Source organism: Mesoplodon densirostris, chromosome 17 (assembly GCF_025265405.1).
Source record: "Mesoplodon densirostris isolate mMesDen1 chromosome 17, mMesDen1 primary haplotype, whole genome shotgun sequence".
In the NCBI taxonomy this organism is placed as follows: Eukaryota; Metazoa; Chordata; class Mammalia; order Artiodactyla; family Ziphiidae; genus Mesoplodon; species Mesoplodon densirostris.
In genome coordinates this window covers 18431970-18448891 of record NC_082677.1, presented here as the reverse complement: position 1 = coordinate 18448891, position 16922 = coordinate 18431970, and the positions used below count along the sequence as shown (strand labels likewise).

Below are 16922 nucleotides of genomic sequence, written 5' to 3'. Positions count from 1 at the left end.
GTAGGTATTCAGTATTTAGTAAAAACTTAAAAAATCTTTCAAAACATGAATTCAAAATAACGAATAGAATCAAAGTAAAGGAATTTTGTCATATTCTTCCAATTTCTGGTATGTCTTCAATCAGCAAGTGGAGAAATCAGACATTTTTACCTTACTATATTAAGTTGTACCTGAGTAAGTATGTGAAAAAGGAAAATATTACTTGGGAATTTTCTCTATCATGATAAAAGGTGGTACCTGTACTTCCAATTATAGAACAGTGTTTTTACATCTCAGCAGACGTAACATTTTTCAAAGTAGAATCATGATCATTTTTTAAAATGCAACTTTGAAATAAGGAAAAGAAAATGCAGGCAGGAGGAACAGTAGAGTAAGATTTGGTGAGTAGGCTATAGTAGGAATTTTTAAACTTATCCCAAGAAAGGAGAAGAGAGAAAATCTTCAGAAAAAGTCCATACAAATGCCACTGGTCTGCAGTATATGCTCAACAAAGACCACAGGTTGAAGTAATTTCAGTAAAATGGAGGTTTTCAAATGGCAGCATGTTAGAATCACCCTAGAAACTTTTATTAAAAGTAAGAATGGGGCCTCCCTGGTGGCGCAGTGGTTAAGAGTCCGCCTGCCGATGCAGGGGATACGGGTTCATGCCCCGGTCTGGGAGGATCCCATATGCCGCGGAGCGGCTGGGCCCGTGAGCCATGGCCGCTGGGCCTGCGCATCCGGAGCCTGTGCTCCGCAACGGGAGAGGCCACAACAGTGAGAGGCCCACATACCGCAAAAAGAAAAAAAAAAAAAAAAAGTAAGAATGCTCAAATTCTAACCCAGACCTACTAAACTTGGTCCCTAAGGGTATGTCCTAGGACTGTGAATTTTTAAATTTCTGTAAGGGATTCCAACATTCAGCAGGGTTAATAATCACTTGATTCTTATTAAAGAATTTGATTCTACTATAGGCACAAACTACATGATGCCAAACAACTGTATTCTGTAAAGCTCTGACTTAATGTAATTATCTTGTATCGTGGGCTATATGTTAGTCTCTGCCAACTCCAGCTTTATAAAGAATTTTTCTCCCAACCATTCTGGAAGGACAGAAACATAAATGGAAACAGCTGTTACAGCTATACTTCACTAATTCTCATTTGCTAATTAGAATTCAGCAGATTCCAGAGTGAGTGTAAGACGGGAGGTGTGAGTCTGTTTTTTTACTTGATCTCAGGAGCTCCTCTCCTAATACCTAATAATACCGTGTATGACTCCACTGTTTAAAGATGCAGTAATGTATAGATATAAATTTGCATATATATTCTTTATTAGATACTCTACTAGTATAGTTATAGTATTGTAAATTTATCTGCTGTTACTGTGCAGAGTTTTGTACTTATGCGCTTGATGGGCAATTTAAAAGGTTTTTCAAGGTTAATTTTTTGTCTATGTATGACTTTCTTGCCTGGAACCCAAATCCTGAATAGAATGCAACTCTTTGTCATGTGCTCCTTTCCACTGTGAGCTCTTCCAGGGGAGAGACCATGTCCTCATCATTGTTTTTTCCTCAGCACAAAAGAAGTATTTTTATATACAAAGATAAATGGTCCACAGTCCCCTACCCAAAGCTCTTGAAGCCAGGTGAAAAGGAATTCAGAATTTTTCAGATTTTAGAAAAATAATATGTACATGCTATATGTATGTGTGTGTCAAGCTGTTTTTAAAAACTTGATATAAGGGATTGCAGATAAGGAATTCTGGACTGATACTCCTCATTGATAATAAATAATTTATTGAGCACCTACTATGTGTCAGGCACAGAGCTAGGTGATTTATATATGTACCTCACTTAACATTGAGGACAATCCAGCAAGGTAGATATCCCCTTGACTTAGTGTGTTTCTAATAACTCAAACTTTAAATTTTATGCTGTTCAGCTCACATAACCTTATTTCACTCTAATAGGTGAAGAAATCATTCCGTTAAACCATTTCATTTAAAAATATACATATGATTTAAAAGAATGCCAAAACTTCTAACAGAGTTCTAAAACTAATTGAAAGTAGGTAATTAATAATTGATTTTTGAATGATGAGTAAATAGGATCCACAGAGGTGTCATTAAAAGTATGTTTCTAAGCTACTTTGAGGGTAGCAAAAAAGTGACAAAATTTGTTTAGACTCTAGGGGAAAAAACAGAGATAGGAGGGCATCACATCTTACCTACCTGGTCTAAGTGTGAGTTTTGATTTCTTTTTATGTCCTGTTTCCCATTAGACTAGGCGTTTTCCAAAGCTGACGATTATGCCTTCCTTCTGAACCACAACGCTGATGATGAAAGTAGGTTGGAGTAGCCAAGAAAGTTAACTGTTTCAAATCATAACTCAGCGGTTCTCAACTTTTAGTTGCCTGCGAGTCAGAGGTGATGCTCATGAGAAGTACAGATTCCTGAGTCCGCTGCCTCCCTTGAGAGGTTGATTCATGCAATTTCCATGGGAGCCAGGAGTCTGCCTTTGTAACAAGCGGCCAGTCATTCTGATGCAGTTGGTTTGTGAACCACACCTGACATGACCACAGTATTGGGAGCTAAAATAACCATGCCTGTGTTCCAGAACCCTAGGATAAAGAGTCCTCTGACTTTCAGTGACCAAAGAGTCTCAGGAATTTGGCTCAGTGATTTTAAGTTGACCTTTCCTTCAAGGGTATACAGAGAAAATCCTGTGAATGACCAGATCCTGGGGAGCAATTTACAGACGTGAAAGTTTTTTGAGAAACTTTACATAAAAATTACTGACGTGAAAAGATTTTTGAGAAATTACCTCATCTGTCATCCAACCTTGGGGGCTGGGTGAAATCTACTCATCGTATATGGATGAAATTTTATTATGATTTCAAAAGACATGTAGTAAAGAATATTTTCTTGGTGAAACTAACCTTAGCTAAGTAGTAGAGCTTTATTTTTGGCTGTGTTGGGTCTTTGTTGCTGCGTGCAGGCTTTCTCTAGTTGCGGTGACTGGGGTTACTCTTCGTTGAGGTGCGCGGGCTTCTCATGGCGGTGGCTTCTCTTGTTGTGGAGCACGGGCTGTAGGTGCGTGGGCTTCAGTAGTTGTGGCATGCGGGCTCAGTAGTTGTGGCGCACGGGTTTAATTGCTCTGCGCCATGTGGGATCTTCCCAGACCAGGGCTCGAACCCCTATCCCCTGCATTGGCAGGTAGATTCTTAACCACTGTGCCACCAAGGAAGTCCCTGAGCTTAGTTTAAAAAAATCACATTTTTTTCCCTCCTGACAAGATTTAGGCTGTCCCTAGACTGAAACAGAAAAAGTGGCTCCTGGACTAAAAAATAATAATATGAAAAATACTTAGTGTCAATGGTAGGAAAAGTAGACTCTTGATATGAAGAGTTTCTATTGGAGTTTTTCATTTTGTGTTTCAGATTTATGCATGTATTAAGTACAATTTTACTTAAAGGTTTTCATTTATAATATAAACAAAATATAATCTTAGGTTTTTAACTTCTATATTGCTTACCTTAGAAAGGAGCATAAAGCCATAATTATATTCTTTTCCCTTCATGTTGTATTCTGACAATCTTGGAAGGAACAAAACTTTGTTTACCCCCAAATTCCTTTCCTGACAGTCTCCACTCTATAACGTATGTTTCTCTCATACACTGTTCCTCAGCATCCTGCTCCTTTCCTTCATAGCCCAGCACAGCACCTAGGTTCTTAGATGTTTCCTTGTTACCATCTTCCTTCTCCATCGGACCATAAGCTTCGTGAGTACAGGCACTCAGGTATTCAGTGAAGGGGAACCTTTGTTACAAAATTCTTCACATTGGAGGGAGGCAAGCCGGTTGGGTGTGATGGCTAAATTTTAGTCACTTAATTTCTTTGCCTGTTTTCTCATCTAGAAAAGGAAATTTTGTCTGCTTTACCTTTAGGATAAAAATGAGATAATGGATAACAAGTGTTTAAAATAAATGATAAAAATGCTTTGTGGTATAATTTTGAAAACCCAAGCTTGCTTGACCTGAAGATGGGGAATTTCATTATAGTATCATAACTTTCTTAAAAAATTAACTTTATCCTAGTTTTTCATGCATAGGTAGAATAATGTTTCTTTGTACTTTTACTAGGAAAGTATTTAAATATGTTATTATTGGAAGGATTAACTTTTAGGAAATTGTGGGGTGAAGCCACAGTTTCGTTTAATCCTCATCACTATGAAAATGCCTGAGGGCAAGTTCACAGATAATCTTCACTTTCTCTGTGTAAATGTACCTACTTAACTATATTGGTCTCTTATTAAGATTTTGATAAATACTATGGTTTTTATAATTTGTGTATAATTGTCTTAGAAATTTTTAACTCACCCTTAGTAGTAGTAGAAAGAAAGAGTCAGTTCTTAATATTTAGAATTTCTATTTTGGTTTTGTATTTCCTGTTTAAGGTTAATAGTTTTAAGAAATACAGCCTTTCTTGTTGCAAAGTAAATAGGTTGGTTCTGCAGGGAAATTATAATCTTATATTTGTGACTTCTGCCACTTGATTTAGAAATGGGCATCATGTCACTAACTTGGCATTCTTTTCCCCTCAAGGTAAACTGTGAAGGTCAGGGAAAGGACATCATTTTATTTAAATCAAAATTCCTTTCATGTACCTTCCAGCAAAAAAAAAATGTATGTGTGTGTGTGTGTGTGTATATATATATATATATATATATATATGGAAGCCCATAAAGATTTGTTTATGTTTGTATTATGAGTTTGAACTTTTTTCATAGCAAGAACACTTTCATGAAATGTATTTTCCATGATTAGAGTGCAAAAAATGCTAGGAGAAGACGGATTTGATTGTTGTGAATGGTTATTACACTAAATCCATTAGTTCAGAAACTTCTTTCTTAATTGATTTCATCGTCTATTAGAAATAGTCATTTAAAAACTGACTTGTTGGTGGAAATTCAATAAAGTTACACTCAGTTCTGGTTACAGCTTTGAAGTCACCTGAGTGCGGGCACTGCCATTGTGTTATCTCTGCACATAGATCATGTGAGATTGGGTTGGTAGTGACACTGTCTATATAGTTAGTTCGTACCTAGCTCCCATATATTCTATGCTTGACAATATTTATTTTCATACTTTTTCCATAATTAGTGAGCTTGTCAAGGATTGCTGCTACATTTATGAAGTATATTTCAATAAATACATGTTTATTATTTTTGGAAAAAATATTTCTGAAACTAACAAATCATTGATTTTTACTGAGTTACATGCCATGTATCTTTCAGAGGATCATAAAACAGGAGTTGGAGCAGTCATCTGGGCAGAAGGAAAATCTGTAAGTATGAAAATAATTCTTTATCAACATTTAAACTTGATTTTGTTTAAACATATTTCGATCTTAAGTACATGACATTTTTTTGACCCCTGGGGATTAGTATTTCTTATTGGTGTATTTATTAAGTTTTATAAACATTTGCATATTCTCTCAACAGTTTTTTATATAGATTTATTCATTTAGTGAACATTTATTAAACACCTTCCACAGGGTAGGCTCTGTGCCACAGTGAACAATGGAGAGTTAAGGATCACATAGTCCACCCTTCATAGCCTTATATAGTCTAGTGATGGAGACAGAGGTGAAAAAGAGACTGGTATATAACTGTAATTATAACCTGATACCGTGAGAGCACAGAGGAGGCACCTTTACTCCGCTTGGAGAAATGAGTAAAATACTCTTAGGGGAGGTCAGGTGCTATTAGTCTTGAAGAATGAGTAGGAGTTCATCAGGCAGAGCAAGTCAGTGGGACTAGAAGGGTAACATGCAGAGGTAGGGCGTGAGAATGTGGGGAAATGCAAGTGATGTGGCACGTTGAAGTCCAGGGTCCTGTGTCTAGCAGAGTAGCAAAAAACTGGGCTGCACCATGAAGAACTCTGTATACCACATAGAGAGTTTAGACTTTATCCATCAGACAGTGGGATTCGCTAGCACAGTGCTAACCAACAGAAATAAAAGGCAAGCCACATACGTGATTAAAATTGTTTAGGAGCCACATTAAAAAAATAAAAAGAAACAGGTGAATTAATTTTAAGAATATATTTTACTTGGGACTTCCCTGGCGGTCCAGTGGTGAAGACACCACGCTTCCACTGCAGGGGGCACGGGTTCGATCCCTGGTTGGGGAACTAAGTTCCCATGTGCTGCGCAGCGCGGCCAAAAAAAAAAAAAATATATATATATATATATATATATATATTTTTTACTTAATCATCTGTCCAGAAATATTATCATTTCAACATGTAACCAATATAAAAATATTGGTTAATGTTTTTAATAAAATATTTTGCATCTGGGGGGAGTATTGAGTCTTCACAATCCTGTATGTATTTTATACTTATAGCACCTCTCAGTTTGCACTGACCACATGGGGCTACTGGCTACTCTATTGGACAGAGCAATCCAAGAATATTTTAAGTGGGAAAATGATTTGATTAGATTTGCATGTAAAAAATGAAGTGGGGCTAGACAGGAAATAGGGAGATTAATAAAAAGAGATGATGAGGACTTGGAATTATGTGGATGGGTTGGGAGGGCATGGAACCAAGAGATACTTTGTAACTATGAGGATGACTAAAAGATGAGTAGGGGGGCCTAAGTGTCCTTCAACAGACTTTATAGCAAGTAATTTGACTATCTGGCTGGATATGTCATGAGCCCCTCAAGTTCAACCTAGCCAATACATTCAGTATCTTCCCGGCTAACCTATTCCTTCACTAGTGGTCACCATCCCATTCCCCATTCCACTCAAACAATCAATCACCAAATGCTGTGAATTCCACCTTCAGACTATCTCTTGACTCTTATTTCTTCCCAAATTGTTAGCACCTATTAGAATAGTCTCCTCTGCCAGAAACTCCCATAGTATTCTGTACAACTCAGTGGTGACGCTCATCACAGTTAAATTTACATGTCCAGTTTCTTATCGTCTCCAGATCAGAAGGTTCATGAGGGCTGGGATTCTCTGTCACATTTACTAGTGTATTCCCAGAACCTAGCACAGGGCCTGGCCTATGGTTGGAACTCTCCCTTGGATTTATATAAATGCTCAGCAGCCTTTTGGCTTAACACCTGGTTCTCAACTACTTTATGGAGAATTTAGGTTTCCAGTTATATTATCTAGAGTGTAGGCAGCATGGTAAAGTGGAAGGACATGGGTTTGGAGTCAAGCAACCCATCCTTGAATTCTGGCTATGTTGCTTACCAGCTTTATGACTTTGGACAAGTTATTTAATCTCTTTTGGCCTCCGTTTCCTTATCTATACAATGGGAATAGTAATAGTACTACTGTCTAGGATGTTGTGAGGATTAATTAAATGAAATAACACATATAAAAGTGAGCATGTTTAACCTTTAGTGAATGCTCAAGGATAATTTATTATTAATGAGATCACATTTTATTTGTAAGCTTCTGTTGGCTCATCATAACAATGATTTTTATCAAGCTGCTATAGTACTGAGACTATTGAAACTATCACATGAGTAACTATGTATAATATATTGAAATTTAGTGAGGTTTATAGCATACTCCAAACTATTATAAACAGTTCTGATTTATAAAATATTTTACTTTTATAGTTGATAAAACATTCATACTGACACCTAATATGCCACTGACCAGGAGAAATAAAAAAACAGCTTAAGTAGGAAGTTCTGTTACATACACATACACACACACACACAAACACAGTACAGGCTCAGTAAACATGAAAATTAAAGGAAAGTGCATTATTTATTTTCCAACTATATACACTAGCACATTTTTAGTCCAAAACAGAAATTGTCTGTTCAAAATATTTTTAGGATTTCTGACTTGCTAACCAGTAAGCACAGCACAGAGCATATAAGAAATTAACAATAATTTATTGAGTACCTGCTGTGTATGGAACACTGTAATAGGTCTACTTTAAGTGGTAGAAAGGAGGTATAAAACATGGTTTCTGTTCTCTAGGATCTTATAACCTATTCAGGGAGAGGTGTCTGAATCAAGTGAAACAGTTTGTGAATTAAGCTAGTATTTAATTAACTGCTAAAACAAAGGGCTGCCTTGAGATTATATACTAGAGATGATCAGGCTGCTTGAAATTTAACTTTGACAAGACCACACTGTGGAAGGAAAATCTAATATTGTATTTTTCTGATGGCTCAGTTTATCATGGAAAAGTGAATTCATTATAAGAAGTATGATACTAGGCTTTAAAGATACAATGTAAGATGCCTTTTCAGAATGTTGAAAACAGCTTTGTTGGTTTGCTTACTTTTCATAGAGAAGTTGTGATGGAACAGGAGCAATGTACTTCATAGGATGTGGTTATAATGCTTTTCCTGTTGGATCTGAGTATGCTGACTTCCCGCACATGGATGACAAACAGAAAGACAGAGAAATAAGGAAATTCAGATACATTGTACATGCAGAACAGAATGCCTTGACATTTAGGTATGAAATTTGTTCGCATGTATTTTCTATAAAATGTAGCAAGGGTTAGTTAAAATTAGTTTTCTTTTAGCTGTAATTTATTGCCTTTCTAAAAATTCCAAGAAATATTCTTTTCAGAAGTATAACTTTGGTCATACTTGGTCTTTGCTACCTGACCTGAAGCCATTGTCAGGGATCCTGCAGGCCTTCAAATTTATTGAGCAAGTCTTTTTTCCTTTCTTCCTTCTCTCTCAGGTATAAAACTGCTTGAAGTTTGTCCTTAGGGTCTTGCATATTTCTGCATTATATAATCAACGTTGTTTTCTAAATGTAGAGCCCATATATTTATATTTATGAATATATAGATTTTATTATGAACCAAATTGCTTTAATGTAGTTTTTGTTAGAGATTATAACTGGCATTACCTCCTTCTAATGTTAATTTAGATCATTTCCACAAACATTTCTCAGCATTTACCATTAAGTGGGTGATCTTAGGGGATTTAAATCTGCGTAAGTCATGGTTTCTGTCCTTGAGGAGCTTATAATGCAGTATGAGATATAAGACTGTATTCAACCTAACATGGTCAGTTGTGTGGGAAAGGCCAACACAAAGTGGGTGGAAATTCAGGGGCTGCTATGGATGGAGGGGGAATGAGAGGGAAAAGCTTTATGGAGAAACTGGCATTTGAGCTGTGCTTTGAAGGTTTGGTAGGATTATGGCCATTGGAGATGCTTACTTGAAGGGAAACCATTCTTGCTTCAGGCATAGCAGTGGGCTAGAAGTAGGAAAATGCTTGTGTGTTTAGGAACACAGATGTTCAACTTAGGCTGCACCATGGAGCACATGGGATCGGTTGGGACTGACAAGAGAGGACTTTGAGTTTAGACTTCATTTGGTAGGTAGTGGAGAAACTGAATGACATTGACAGAGCCACACTAATGATTACTTAGGTTGCAGGCATATTGTTTGAACAGACTAGATGCATACAGTTCTGCTGCCCTAGTACAAGGGAACAGAATGAGAATCTGAACTAAGGACATGGATGCAGAAGGCTGGTGGTGGGGAATGTAAGACTGAGAGCAGTGTAAACCATAGAACCCAGAAGTACAACTCCTGTATCCTCAGATGAAGCATTCCTTAGTCCTAAACTACCCCTGGCATGTAAAATTTCACCAAACTCTTCTATTTTTTTTTCCTTGTGCTCTTCATTACAGATCACTTGCTTTGTTTTGTCAAATCCAAATGCTTGTTAAATAAAATTATCCTGTGTTAGGGAAGGGAGTAAGGGAACTGTAACTCAAAACAGAACTCTAATATTAATTTATCAATTTAGTAAGCATTATGAAATATCTGTTAGTTACCAGATAAGAGGTAGACCTTTTGGCTACCATGATGACTTAATGTCTAATCACACATGGTACATTCTTAGGGAGGATGTTAGTTCTAGTCCCTAATTCTGGCATTATAAAGAGTTTCTTACTTAGAAAGCATTGTTTTCTCTCTCTCTCTGTTTTCATTTCCTTTGTAATGTAATACTAAAAATCTTGCCATTGACTAATTCAGCAAGAGTAAGGCTTGATCATTATTGTGTATAATGTTGTAAATCTGTTCCTAAAGCAGCTCAATTTTAATGTTTAAAGATTTTTCTAAAACATAACTTACCCTTTTAGAAACTATCTTCCTAATATTTTATATATATTTTTTGTAGGTGTCAAGAGATAAAACCAGAAGAAAGAAGTATGATTTTTGTGACAAAGTGCCCGTGTGATGAATGTGTACCTTTAATTAAAGGTGCGGGCATAAAACAAATCTATGCAGGGGATGTAGATGTTGGAAAAAAGAAGGCAGACATCTCTTACATGAGATTTGGGGAACTTGAAGGTGTTAGCAAATTTACAGTAAGTAGATACACATTTTTTCAAATATACTTTTTATTATATTGTTAGGTACTCTGCTGCATATTTTAAATTAGTGATTCTTACCCTTTTAAAGAGTTATCATTGAGTTTATTTTTATGTGCAAGCACTTGCTTAACTACAAATGTTCAGCTTAGGATCTGCCTTATGAATACTGATCTCTATCAAGAGTTGTGCATTGACCTTACAGATCTTGAATTAGTTAGTCCTTTGGTGCCATCTGGTGGCTAACAAAAGAAAATCCTTGACCCACCTCTTCCCTCACCCTTCTTTCTGGATTGAAGTGGTAGACAGAAGTGAAAGTAGTTTAAGATTACCCAAAAGAAGAGGACACACACACAAACACACACACACACGTGCCTTTCTCATGAGAAAAATCAGGAAAAAATTAGAAGAATTTAATATTTGACATTTCTAAAAAAGTGCTGAGGTGGTTTGTGGAAAACTCAGAACTTTAATTCTTTGTGCTTTTTTACTACTTTGGTTTCTAAAAAACTTTCTGTTTTTAGAAATAATCTCAAGCATATAGAAAAGTTACAAAAATACTACAAAGAACTGTTTATAAAAAACTTTTTCTTGGGCTTCCCTGGTGGCGCAGTGGTTGTGAGTCCGCCTGCCAATGCAGGGGACACGGGTTCGTGCCCCGGTCCGGGAAGATCCCACATGCCGCGGAGCAGCTGGGCCTATGAGCCATGGCCACTGAGCCTGCGCATCCGGAGCCTGTGCTCCACAACAGGAGAGGCCACAACAGTGAGAGGCCCACATACTGAAAAAAAAAAAAAAAAAAAAAAAAAAACAAACTTTTTCTTTTTAGAAATAATCTCAAGCATACAGAAGTTACAAAAATACTACAAATAATTTTTTTTCCAGAACATTTGAGAGTTAAGTTGTTGCTATACCAGATCACTCTCAGATACTTTCTTGTATATTTCCTCAAACAGTATATTATCCTACATAACAACCACAAAACTCAGGAAATTATCATTGATATGTTGCTACCATTTAATCCACAGAGTCCAATCAGGGTTTACCAGTTGTCCCAGTAAAGTTCTATACAGCACAAGGATCCTGTCCAGAATCATATGTTGCTTTGATAATTCTGGCTTTTTTTTTTTTTTTAATTAATTTATTTATTTGGTTGCACCGGGTCTTAGTTGCAGCTTGCTGGCTCCTTAGTTGCAGCACATGGGCTCCTTAGTTATGGCAGGTGGGCTCCTTAGTTGCGGCTCGCCAGCTCCTTAGTTGTGGCATGTGAACTCTTAGTTGTGGCATGCATGCAGGATCTAGTTCCCTAACCAGGGATCAAACCTGGGCCCCTGCATTGGGAGCACGGAGTCTTATCCACTGCGCCACCAGGGGAGTCCCATAATTCTGGCATTTAATATAACATTTATATACTGTAGTTTGCAGTGGGTACAAAAGGCATATAATAGAACTGTTTATAAATTTCAACTTTTCTGTTTGAATCCAGGGTGCCTGGAACATATAAGGCACCTAAAAAATACTTACTAAACCATATATATATTTAAATTTTTATTTAAAAATTAATATAGCAACACACTATTTAGTTTCCTAGTTTATGTGTGTATGAAGAATCATAAATTTTTATCCTTTTTATTTTTGTCATATATTTTTGTTTTTTATTTCCAGTTGTCTTATTTAAAAGACATGATTTTAAAAAGAAAAGAGGGGCACTGAAAGAAGGGAGAGATGCGACAGATGCCTCTTTTGTAAAACTAAACAAGTTTGTATCCATCTAATCAAAAGGGAAATCACCAGTTTTGTATTTTTGTTTTCTGTTCCTTCATTCCTCCTGAAGATTGGGAAGAAATAATTCTCTTTATAAAGTGTAAGCGACCTAGCTCTTCAGGACTGTGAGTGCTGGGTTAAGCGAATTCTGAAATATCTTGCTTACTGGTGGATTTTAGTAGCTTTTCCACCGTAAAGAGAATGAAGAGATCAGAAGAATGTAAGACAGGACAAGAGAAGCAGGAAGAGACAGGAAGACAAAGGGAGTGAAGGCCCCTCGGGCAGAGATGGGATTCAGAAATACCTGTTGGGCCAAGACCCACCCAGGAGTGCCCTCATTCAGATACACCTGGTCTCTCTGTACTCCTTCCAGTGAAGATTAGCTCTCCACCCTCTCATCCTTTCCCTCATCTGGCCTGGCTTGCAATATTATGTCAATGGTTTAAACTACTTGGTTATAGCTAAATGCCTAGTTTAGGAAATACCAGTAACTAACATGAACTAGCATTTGTTCCAAATTGGAATTTTTATAATGATTATATTGCTTTTTGACTGTCAAAAGTAGTATGAGTACCAGTAAATTTCATTTTTTTAAACATTAAACCAATTGAAATTAATTTTGTTTGAAAATTTTTTTCTTTCCTCTTTGAGGTGTTACCATATGCCTTGAGATAAGAGGTTCTGTTCTATGGGGTTGTTGCCAACTAGGCTAGGGCTGGGCAACAGTATTTCCAAGAATATATTTTACCTGTGTAAACCCAAGTCCATTTACTGAGAAACTATTTTTTTTTCTGTTTAATACATGTGAATTTTTCTTTATTAGGTTATATTACTTTTTTTAAAATTGTGAAAGTAATGTATGCTCATTATAGAGGAAATAGAAAAAAGAACAGATATATAGAGGAAAATAAAAAAAGAACAGATATTATCCCACCGCTCATAGATACTACTGTTAACATGTTGCTGTATTTTCTGTGTCATGGAAAATTCTTCAGAAATAATTTTTAATGATTACACAGTATTACAACCTATGGACATAACTTATTTAACCATTCCCTTTTTGTTGGACACCTAGATTGCTTCTAAGTTTTCAGTTAGACATAGTCTTTTTATGATGATCCTTAAAGGTTATTCCTAATCCTCAAGGTTGTTAGTTTTTACTTTGCCCAAAGTAATAGATTTTAGTGGTTTGACATGTTTTGAACATGCCTTTTTTTTTTAAATTTCACATATATCTTCCCATTGCTTGGAAATCCTCCTTTTTCCTGGTGCTAATCCTAACCATCCCATTTCTATAGGTGACCAACCAGTTCTAGATGTCTTCCCTTTCCAAGGACTTTCTTATACGTGGTAAAATGTCTGCCTTATGTCTCATTCTCCCTCAAGGCCCATGATATTAATGAGTTCATCTGATGAACTAATTGATGCTTCTGGAAGAGGCTCCCAGGAACTAGCCACTTAATTGTGTCTTTCTGGAGAGAGTGCCCTAGTGGGGCTTTTTTGGTTAAGTCATTAGTGTTTCTGATGATGGGGATTTCTAGGCAAATAAGAAAGGAAGGGTGTGCTTTGAGATATTGATTACACTCAATTTTTCTTATCTGCTGCTCCAGTCTTCACTGTAATATCTGAGAATCTTCATGCCTCTCTATTTCTTTATGAATGATTGAGATAGAAAACTATAATCAGAGGAGATGTGATATGGTATGATATGATACAATAAATGGTATGCTATGATAAAAATAATAGTATATATTATAGTACTGTATTGAAAGGCAAGATAGTCTTTGTCCTATTTTCATTCTTTCTATCTAGGCCTTCTCTAGCTATTATAAGATTCTGTAGGACCTGGAGCTAGAATATGAAGTGGTGGAAATTCTATAGTATTGGGCATGGGCAGACCCAGGTTCTGGTGCTACTGCTGTCTTTAGTCAGTATGCAACCTTGGGCAAGTCACTACGCTTCTCTGGTCTTCCACTTCCTTACCTGTAAAACGAAGGTAAAGGAGGATGTTTATACTTCCTTCTCTAAGAATATTGATTCTCATTCCAGAAGTCATATCATTCAGGGTCATTCAGAGTCATTATTAGGGCTTGGTTGGTATGACACACTAACTCTTTTTCCTTACATTGTTTTAAACTGTTTTGATATTTGAAAGCACAGTGCTGAAATGCTTTTTTTTTTTTTTTTTTTTTTTTGCGGCCTCTCACTGTTGTGGCCTCTCCCATTGTGGAGCACAGGCTCCGGATGCACAGGCTCAGCGGCCATGGCTCACGGACCCAGTCGCTCCGCGGCATGTGGGATCTTCCCAGACCAGAGCACGAACCCGTATCCCCTGCATCGGCAGGCGTACTCTCAACCACTGCGCCACCAGGGAAGCCCTGAAATGCTATTTATTAAACATATAAATAAAATGTTTGTGTCCTTTTACAGTGGCAACTGAATCCATCAAGAACTTGTGTTCTTGAGCAAAATGAGCCTGAAAGCAGAGAGAGTAAGTATTTACAAGTCCTTTACTGAGGTTGACTTTGCTGCTAAGAAGAAAAGAAACATAGTGAATTATAATGACCAGGTGTTGGAAATTGCTGTGGTTGGAGATGGAGCATATTCTTTTTGCAGGTTACATTTTTGCCGTTCAATTTGTTCACAGACGTTTGTGTATCTACTATTTGCTAGGTGTCATGGAAACTGCTGATTAATGACTAGTTCTATGGGCTCTGCAGTTTAATACAAATAATCATGTACAAATTGAATTTATAAATTAAATTTACATGAGAAAGTAGACGACAGTGCTCTTCTATACCAAAACAAAAGCCTCTTGGGTAGTTAGAAAGGAAAAATACATATAATTAATACAGATGGATCTAAGGCCAAATTATGAGGATATGTATTCTTATTAGAGTAAAGCCACATTAGCTCAGATTGGTCAGAGAGTGGAAATATTCTGGTTATTTGAATAATCTAATTAAGAGTCATCACAGTTACCATAAATGAATTAGTAATCTTCAGAGCTTTATTATTTGCATATTAACACAGATATTCTTAATGTAATATAATCTTTGGGAGATCTTACAATTCCTCAGGCACATAATTTGGAACATTAATTATTATTAACTGTACAATATTATGGTAAAATATTAGCCATGTTATCTTTCTGTTTGAATTCAATTCAAGGTAAGTAGAAGTTTAGTATAAGTAAAATTTTCTTGATAATAACAAAGATTTGACTACTCTGAAAAATCAGGAATTACAAGTCTTTATGGGCAGAAGCAAGAAGAACAATCCTGTGGAACAAAAATGACATTCACGGAAAGATAAACAAGATGAAAAGGCAGAGGGCTATGTACCAGATGAAGGAACAAGATAAAACCTGAGAAAAACAACTAAATGAAGTGGAGATAGGCAATCTCCCAGGAAAAGAATTCAGAATAATGACAGTGAAGATGATCCAGGACCTGGGAAAAAGACTGGAGACAAAGATCAAGAAGATGCAAGAAATGTGTAACAAAGATCTAGAAGAATTAAAGAACAAAAAAACAGAGATGAACAATACAATAACTGAAATGAAAAATACACTGGAAGGAATCAATAGCAGAATAACTGAGGCAGAAGAACAGATAAGTGACCTGGAAGACAGAGTGGTGGAATTCACTGCCGCGGAACAGAATAAAGAAAAAAGAATGAAAAGAAATGAAGACAGCCTAAGAGACCTCTGGGACAACATTAAATGCAACAACATTCGCATTATAGGGGTCGCAGAAGGAGAAGAGAGAGAGAAAGGACCCGAGAAAATATTTGAAGAGATAATAGTTGAAAACTTCCCTAACATGGGAAAGGAAATAGCCACCCAAATCCAGGAAGCACAGAGAGTCCCATACAAGATAAACCCAAGGAGAAACACGCTGAGACACATAGTAGTCAAACTGGCAAAAATTAAACACAAAGAAAAATTACTGAAAGCAGCAAGGGAAAAACGACAAATAACATACAAGGGAACTTGCATAAGGTTAACAGCTGATTTCTAGCAGAAACTCTACAAGCCAGAAGGGAGTGGCATGATATATTTAAAGTGATGAAAGGGAAGAACCTACAACTAAGATTACTCTACCCGGCAAGGATCTCATTCAGATTCGATGGAGAAATCAGAAGCTTTACAGACAAGCAAAAGCTAAGAGAATTCAGCACCACCAAACCAGCTCTACAACAAATGCTACAGGAACTTCTCTAAGTGGGAAACACAAGAGAAGAAAAGGACCTACAAAAACAAACCCAAAACAATTAAGAAAATGGTAATAGGAACATACATATCAATAATTACCTTAAACGTGAATGGATTAAATACTCCAACCAAAAGACACAGGCTTGCTGAATGGATACAAAAACAAGACCCATATATATGTTGTCTACAAGAGACCCACTTCAGACCTAGGGACACATACAGACTGAAAGTGAGGGGATGGAAAAAGATATTCCATGCAAATGGAAATCAAAAGAAAGCTGGAGTAGCAATACTCATATCAGATAAAATAGACTTTAAAGAGTGTTACAAGAGACAAGGAACACTACATAACGATCAATGGATCAATCCAAGAAGAAAATATAACAATTATAAGTATATATGCACCCAACATAGGAGCACCTCAATACATAAGGCAACTGCTAACAGCTATGAAAGAGGAAATTGACAGTAACACAACAATAGTGGGGGACTTTTAACACCTCACTTAACACCAATGAACAGATCATCCAAACAGAAAATTAATAAGGAAACACAAGCTGTAAATGACACAACAGA

At 36.6% G+C, this 16922-nt stretch overlaps 1 protein-coding gene across 1 annotated transcript in view; it reads left to right on the top strand.

Moving 5' to 3' along the window:
• The window catches only part of CDADC1 (cytidine and dCMP deaminase domain containing 1), a 43823-nt gene that overhangs the window by 17969 nt on the left and 8932 nt on the right, over nucleotides 1-16922 (top strand). The window contains exons 6-9 of the mRNA XM_060079576.1: nucleotides 5276-5325; nucleotides 8313-8482; nucleotides 10174-10363; nucleotides 14561-14621. Of these exons, the coding sequence (XP_059935559.1) occupies nucleotides 5276-5325; nucleotides 8313-8482; nucleotides 10174-10363; nucleotides 14561-14621 (471 nt within the window). The remainder of the gene's footprint in view (nucleotides 1-5275; nucleotides 5326-8312; nucleotides 8483-10173; nucleotides 10364-14560; nucleotides 14622-16922) is intronic.